The following is an 8,580-nucleotide window of genomic DNA, read 5'->3' as shown; positions in this document are numbered from 1 at the left end:
TATATATAATTTAAATAATTAACATATATACGTATTGTTAACAAGTCTAAAATGAAGATGAAGAAATTTGATGTTTGACCTATAATAACTGTAATATATTCATAATTTTATACATTTTCTTCTTAACAATTGATATATTCCCAACCCGTGAAGATCCTCAAATACCATGAGCGAAATTAAAAAATTGCTTAATATTTATTTATTTAAAACGAGATCATACTATACCCATCCTGAAATATGAACGCTATTTTATTACTATCTAATTATACTTATAGACGATGTACTCATCTCCTCAACAATTTTGAACTGTTCCATAAAACATTCAAACAATACATAATAACAAACGATAACGTTTATCAGCAATTTACGCATTCATTTCCGTCGTCAACATTACATATTTACTTGGTTTATTCGCCATAATAATCCTAATATTGTCGCTATTATCCACAAGCGTAACGTAGTGTGTCGTACTCTTTCTTTTTTAGTTATTGGGTAAAATGGCCCCACCAAGTTTTAACATTTGGAAAAGACAAGCGAAGGTCGAAGAAACGATCAGCGAACCTCTGACAACCACCCTAAGTTTTGGAGAAATTGCGACGGAAGCTGGAAATGAAAAGCCCCTTGAGAAACCTCTCACATCAAAGGAAGAAATCGAAAAAAGCATTCCTTTTACACAGGAAAAAACCACAACGGTTTTATCTACAACCGAAGCTGCAACAACATGTAAGGAAAAATCAAAAATTATTAATTTTGTACTTTAATTAATCTGTAAGGCATCTACAATAGTGATGAACAAAATTGGTCTTGGTTTTGTAGTCTTAGTCTTCGTCTTGAGCAAATGCAAAACCAAGACTGTCATTATACTAGCAAAACCAAGATTAAGGTCGAACGAACAAGACCAAGACTAAAACTAAGACCGAATATGTAAGACCAAGACCAAATACGAATGACTAAACGAAAAATATTGTACTTCCGGTGGATTTTTTAGTTAAACTGTAAGCAACTGTAATATATTCTTTTCGTGTTAGTAATTTTAGTATTTGTAATTGTCGGTTTGCTTTACTGGATTTTAACACTAAATATAAAAAAAAAGAAACTTTAACAGTGTTTGAAAAAAGGGACCTACAAGAATACCCTCGGAGTAAGTGTTCTTTGTTCCTATGTCCGGATAACACACAGTTGAAATATAGCAAAATACTTTTTTCGATATTTTTTACTTCTTTCAAGTACGTGCTACTATTTTGTTCTCTAAAAGCTCAATTTATGCGTTGGGGAAACAGTCAGTTTATGTATTGAAGGAAGAAGAAGTTTCATAATTCTCACAACTATTGACACTATTTTCATGACAAGTTCACATGTATGACAAAAAAATTCAGCATTTAAGACAATTATTGTATCAGTAATATTCCAGTCAACTGAGGGAAATGGCTGAAGAGTACCTTATAGTAGAGAAAATGATTGAAACACGAGTCATTTTATCGGAAATTTCATGAGGAACGCGAATATGTAAATGAAAATTATTTGCCCGGCATAGGGGGGGGGAGAAAATCCGCAAAAGCAATTGCAAATTCGATTATCTCGCGAAATATGAAAGATATTGAAAAAANAATTACAGACTGTAATGTCTACGGTTACTTATTACTGTAAGTGAAAAAAGTTTACAATTGTTCGAAATCTTCTGTTACAGGCGAATGATGAGGATACCGTGGATAGAGAACATTAAAAATGATGAGGTATTGGAAAGAGTAGGAGATAGGTTGGTAGGACATCCTCGTAGGCATGAAAGGCTAATAGTTAGTGGAGGTGCGTGGCTATGCTGTCTTAGGGCTGACGACCCTATAATGATTATAACTGTAATTGTCATTCTAATAAACGAAGGACCTAACACTGACGACTGTTAGTCCAGTCAAATGAGGGAAATGACTGAATAGTATCTTATAATGGAGAAAATGATTGAAACACGGGTCATTTTATCGGAAATTTTATGAGGAACACGAATATGTTAATGAAAATTATTTGCCTGGCATAGGAGTGGAGAAAATCCGCAAAAACAATTGCAAATTCAATTATCTCGCGAAATATAAAAGATATGTTACGAATCGATTAAATTATCAATTTTAAATTTTTCATAATTATTTTGAATTTTTTAAAAATTTCCGCAAATTTTGAGGCCTCTTTGCCATTGGGCGCGCAGAACTTTTGTTCTATGAGAGATATGAAAAAAGCCATCAATATTTTTTTTTTGCAAACTGGAATTGTGAAAAACTTTTATTGAAACTTTTTTCCATATCATTCATATTTCGCGAGGTAATCGAATTTGCAATTGTTTTTGCGGATTTCCCCCCGCCCCCTATACGGGGCAAATAATTTTCAGTTTCCGATAGAATGACCCGTGTTTCAATCGTATTCTCCACTACAAGGTACTCTTCAGTCATTTCCCTCATTTAACTGTACTATAAATAGAAAATTTGTGCTTAGAAGAATTATTAAAAAAAAAGCTTTAAAAGCAGATTAAATGCATAAGACTAATACTTAACATGCAAGATCAAGACCGAGACCGAGACGATATCAGTAAGGCCAAGACCGAATAAGACGAAGATCAATACCAAAATTACGACAATCTTGATCTTAGTCTTGCTTTGCTGATCATTAATATACAACATGTTTAGTTAAGATTTTTCGGCTAATATACTATCATTACTTTTATATCTCTAGCTGAAACGTCAGTGAAGAAGGAGGTTGTCAATGTTGTCACAAATACTGTAGAAGATATATCCAAAAAGTCCGGTGTACCACCTACGGTAATAATATGCATATTAATAGGTAAGTAAAGCGTAAACTAACATTTTCAGTTAATTTCACCTAGCGACTGAATTAATTAATCAAAGGCTTATGAAAATTGCATTTACTTATTAATATACTAGATCGAATAGCATTAAAAATTTTAAAGATACGAAGATGTTTTCGAATAAAATTTATTCTTTTATTATTACTTATTTAGTTTTGGCAATTTTAATTCTGGGAATCTGCTTCTGCTGTATCAGAAGATGCTTCCGAAAACGAAGGGCCAAAGATGGGAAGAAGGGCATGAAGGGTGTGGACCTAAAATCGGTACAGCTTTTAGGATCGTCATACAAAGAAAAAGTTAGTTTCACTTCCCAGAATTGTTGTCACATACACAGATACAAAAACCTGCTATCAACGACACTAGTTTTACAAATTATTCACAATTTGTACCTACACAAATGCCATTATATGTATCACGTAGGTTTCGGAGTAATTGATTGCACTTAGAGTTAAAATTTAAAATAAAAAACTTTTTTTTTGAAATAAAAATACCAGCGTCAACACATTTAAGAGAAACGAAAACTTCTCTAATATTTTCACTTAAAATTTAAATTTTGAAATTTATATTATATATTGTTAAATATAGTGCCGTTTAGCAGGTTTTGCAAAAATAATGTGTTTTATGTGGTGTTCAACATATATATGGTAACAACTAGTTTACAATAATTTAATATACAAAAATTACCTATGAACAATATGCGTTGGAAATATGAAAAACAAAAACCGTTCTATAAAGTGAAACTATAGCAGTTCCTATATATAGCTAATCCTTATAAATACTTCTTAATATTATATTCTAGTTCTTTGGCATGCAGTTGGTTGCCATCTATTGCTTTTTAAAGAAGAAATAAATAATCAACCAAAACAGATTCGTGAAAACAATAAAGCCTCTAATGATCACATTGTAAATCAAGTGTATTATAAATGGTGGCGACCAACAGAAAAGTCGCTTTTTTCATTATCAAAAGCATTTTGTCTTGCAGTCACGTAAAATTTATCGTTGGTAGTTTATCCCTTAATTCTCTGCTGTGAATTCATCCACCTACTACAACTAACGCTGATAATTAAAAATACGTCCTTAGTGTACTTGCATGCATGTGCATTTTTAAGTTAATTTAAAATTGAAACTTAAATTCGTTATTTCTCCGTTCATTCTACTAATATGATCGGAGAACTGAATACAAGATTTCAACGTAATCCGGATTATCGACAAATTTTACTTAGCATAATGGAGGGTGTTACGTTTCTAAGCAAACGGAGAACCTACTAGTAATAAGAAGTACATGCAGAGATTGAAAGTTCCCTATTTTATTTTAAATAACGTAATCGAAGTAGTGCTCAAATCGTTTGTCGAAAGGTTAATGGGTGGATTGGAACAAAATGGCCGAACTAGGGTGAAGTAGACATAAAATTAAAAAAAAAAACGCCATTTGGAATATGGAAAATTAAAAGAAAATGAACTTCAAGCAGCGCTGAATTTAATAATCAGGCCCCTGATGGAAACAAATAAGGTGATTTACGAAAAGTGTACAAATTACTGTACATAATTTCAAAGGTTTTTGTGATTTTCAGATAAAAAACGGTTTCAAATTTTTCTGCTCTGTTTTCGCCGGAAAAAAGTATAATGGGGCGCCGGCTGTTCCAATGTAGATATTCCCAAAATTTTCCAATTTGTTTTATCGGTTTTTCTCGGATTTGTTTCTTTCTGTATTCCATAGCCTTACTTTGGATAAATGTAGAAAAGCTGATAGAACTTTACTTCATTATCATAGAGTTCTTAGTCCTAACACTGGTTGGACACACACCTCCACTCTTTCCTATCCTTTGCTAATATATATATATTCACATTTCCCTAAAACTACAACATCCCACATACCTAACTATTATATTTGTAATTTGTCTCTAACTAGCCCTTTTTGCCTGAAAAGCTGTCCTGCCAACCTGTCTTGTCCATTTCTTATTGATTTCCATAGCTCTATCTGCCTTCCCATTCTATCTAATACCTCCTCGTTTCAAAGCATCTGTATCCATAGTATCCTCATCATTCGTCTGTAACACCACATTTCGAACGCTTAACCTTCTACGTTTTACGCCATGCTCCAGACATACACTTTTAACAAACTATCCACTGTTTTATATGCCTGCTACTCAACTGACTTCCTAAATACCTAAAACCAGCCACTTCTTAACGCATGTTTACGGATGTGTGTAAAACACAAATTTGTCCGACACGTACGACATTTTGCTGTTACAGCCATGCGCAGATTAGAAAAAGATAGAGGGACGATCGTGTACTTTGCACCGAGGAATTGAACCAATTATGGATAGGAATTCCAATTCCAATTATTCTGGCTAGCGATTTTAACATCAAATTTTCTACAAAAAAATCGGAGGTATTCCTAGAATTTTGTTTAGATGAATTTAACTTAACAATTAATAGAGATTCAGTACAATATACAACCAAAACAATACCACTATAAATAAATATTTCAGTTATCACAAACCAATAATTACTAAGATTGAATGTGATAAATAACTGATTAATTTATAATTTGTTTATATTTTTATTNTTTAATGATAAATAATAAAATATTTATTTTCTTAACTTTATAAGCAAAAACTCAAAAAAAATATTACATGCAATTTTATTACTCTTCCATCATTGTGCTTCCTATTTTTTAATTCATCACATATAGCGAAAAGAACTTCGTTCATATCGAATGTCCGACAACCCTTTTTTATTTATTTTAATGCAATACTGTTTTGTCAATACCGTTTCCATTGTATTTCGGGTTATCTCTAGCTCCCCCTTACTAGATGCTAATACTACTATATCATCTGCAAATTTAAGCATACTAATCTTTTGCCACTGTATGTCTATCCCGAAAGTTTTATGTCTTTAATGGTGTCTCTCAAGTTCTATAACCGCCTGTATCCCATCTATACCTAGTGCCTTATTATTCCTTAAACTTTTTAATGCTAAATCAAACTCTTCTCTCATTATGGGATATCCTAGCTCACCTATTTCCAAACAATCTTCCTTCTCTAGTGCATCTCCTAACTCTTGGGCTACGTATAAGTTCTCTCGATATTCTTTCCATTTATCTGCCTATTACCATTATTTAGATAAGATAAGATAAGTGTAAAATCAATTTGAGGATAGAGTATGAGGACAAGTAGGAAATAAAATAAGAATATAATGAAATAGGATAAAGAGAAAAAACTTGTTGCGGTAATAGCTTTGTGGAACCCCTATTTTATTCGGCACTGGGTGCAGAGCCCAAATGCCCTTATTTAAATCTGGCCTTGGCTTTAAGGATATTTCCGAATATTAAAACCACTTTTTCCAGCACAGAGGTCAAAAATACTCACCCCCATTTTCAAAAGAATTTTTGACTAATAGACCTCGAAGGTAAAGATGAAGGTCATATTTTGCTTCAAGAGCATACAACTTCTGTCAGACAGTCGTTCCGAAGTAATAAAAACCGATTAAGATATACCATTTTTTTTTATTTTTGACTACTTCACCCCTGTCGGCCACCCCTTTTATTTCAGCTCACATGTCTGTCCTTCGATATTTCAATTATCTATATTTCTTTAAATTTTTGAGCACTATCTCTATAATCTATTTCACGCTGTTCGTAGTGAGCTGTCCGCCTGCTTAGAAACGACGTTGAAATCTGTTGTTATTAGACTATGATGTGGGATTTGAAAAAATGCATGATAAATTGTTTAGCATGGTAATCAATACATGCGCATATTTGTAGTAACGAAAAGTTTTTGTAAGTAAATTGCAGGTTTATTTCGCAAAAAGGAAAAGAGTATGTTAGGTACTTCTATTACCTATTTCCAAAAAGTAGTATCATACTAGTAGTCCTTGTAAATAATATATAGAGTTCACTTGGCTTTTTGAACTGAATACTTCTTATACCACAGCAGACAAGAGCATGTTAAACTTTTTAAACGATTACTGACCCACTACTTTCCAAGAGGGCTGGGTACGGAGAGTTCTGTTCACCGTTCCAGCATCTTGTCAAAAAGTGTTTCCTATATCGATGATTTCCGACAACAATTCTAAAAATTGCTTTTTTTCTTTTAACAACTCGAAGATGCTTCATGCGATTTAAATAATATATTTTACACGTAGGTAGATACTAATTTTTGATATGGTTATCGATTTTACTAAAATATAAAAACGGCAAAATCTATTCCACCCTTAAATAAATTTAGTTTAGGAGCGATTAAAAGTATATCCATAAAAAAAAATGTTTAATCCGTCAATGCCTAATAGCAACATCCAGTTTTTGTATTTGATTATGAAGTTTTAAAACTAAGCTGTCTGATAATCATAAGTTATTTCTCTTCAAATCACAGGAAAAGCATTATTGTTACCGAATACCGATTTATGCAGACCTTTAGCACACTAAAAAGATTATCCAAATCTTCATTCCTACAGACAATAAAATGTTTTAAAACGTTAAAGTGAATAATTTTTGAATTTATTTTTACAACTACAGATTACCCCAAATGAATTAAGAAAAATTGTTGCTTGTGCCTCGCTATCGCCGGGAATTGAACCCGGGTCCCTGACTTTGTGCGTCATTGCTTTACCTCTAAGTGGTGACAGAATCAACAACGACTTACTGTCACAAAATGTCGAATCTATATATAACTATTAGTAATTTTGAGACATTTAGACGAATTTTGTAAGGTTAATTTCATAATAGGTAGGTTAATAGTAAATTAATTTTTTGAATTAATTGAGATTATATGTAGTAGTAAAAATTAATTCAAAATGTTAATTCACTTTAATATAATAAATACTTTTAATATTATTATTACTATCGTGGAAAATTCTTTCAAATGTCTCAATAAGATATTTTGTCAAACATGGTCATATGAAAATTCTTAGTGTTATTAGCATTTGGTCACAATTATTCTTTTCCTCACTGCTCTTCTATGTTATTCAACTAATTGGTGTAAGGAGTATTCACTTCAGCTATATGTAATGACACACACCCCCTTTTTTTTATAAAATCAGCACCACTAGATTCATGAAAAGTATGCGTTGAAGTTCCAGGTTAATTTAGATTTAATTAAAACATAGCTTTTCATGCTGTAAAAAATATATAAGCAAGTGATGTATTTGACAATGCAGGTTCAGCCCGATATGGAAGAATTAACAGAAAATGCTGAAGAACCAGATGAAGGGGAAAAACCAGAAGTACAGAAATTAGGAAAGTTACAATACAAGGTATGTACATTCATACACTACTGCTTAAAAAAAGGATGATCCCGTAAGTATTTCCGTAGTTCTTTTAAAAAATTCGACCAAATTACACCTGCCCTTGTTCGAACATTATACATATACAAAATAAGTATAATAAAACATTATCAGAAACATTCTATTTAATGAAATGTAACACAATCATTCGCAACAAAAGTAAGCAATTTTTACCAAATAATTATTTATTGGAATTATATTATTTCAGGAATAGCAATATCATAAAAGTATTAAATAAATAATCAATGGAATATCCATTGTTATAGGGTTGTTCGGAAAGTCATTTCGTTTTTTTTTTGTGGAAATGAAAGACAGTTTTCTTATAATAAACAAATACTTTATTAAATTATATATTGACCGTTCTGGTCCAACACCTTTTGCCATCTTTCTGGTAGTAGCATAATTCCACGCTCATAAAATTTTTGGTCTTTGCTGGCAAAAAACTGATC

General features: G+C 31.9%; 1 protein-coding gene across 4 annotated transcripts in view; it reads left to right on the top strand.

Annotated features, from left to right (window-relative positions):
- LOC108738044 (synaptotagmin 1) overlaps nucleotides 1-8,580 on the top strand; it is a 47,004-nt gene that overhangs the window by 5,294 nt on the left and 33,130 nt on the right. For 2 of the 4 annotated variants that reach the window (XM_025976146.1, XM_025976145.1), the window contains exons 2-5: nucleotides 486-723; nucleotides 2,716-2,823; nucleotides 3,002-3,144; nucleotides 8,006-8,101. In XM_025976146.1, the coding sequence (XP_025831931.1) occupies nucleotides 498-723; nucleotides 2,716-2,823; nucleotides 3,002-3,144; nucleotides 8,006-8,101 (573 nt within the window). In that variant the 5' untranslated portion in view covers nucleotides 486-497. Of the gene's footprint in view, nucleotides 1-404; nucleotides 724-2,715; nucleotides 2,824-3,001; nucleotides 3,145-8,005; nucleotides 8,102-8,580 lie in introns of those variants that run through there. The other 2 variants (XM_025976147.1, XM_018471261.1) reach the window with 2 other exon arrangements.

The sequence above is a fragment of the Agrilus planipennis genome, unplaced genomic scaffold (genome assembly GCF_000699045.2).
Source record: "Agrilus planipennis isolate EAB-ADULT unplaced genomic scaffold, Apla_2.0 scaffold189, whole genome shotgun sequence".
Classification (NCBI taxonomy): domain Eukaryota; kingdom Metazoa; phylum Arthropoda; class Insecta; order Coleoptera; family Buprestidae; genus Agrilus; species Agrilus planipennis.
This window is presented reverse-complemented; position numbering and strand designations above follow the sequence as displayed.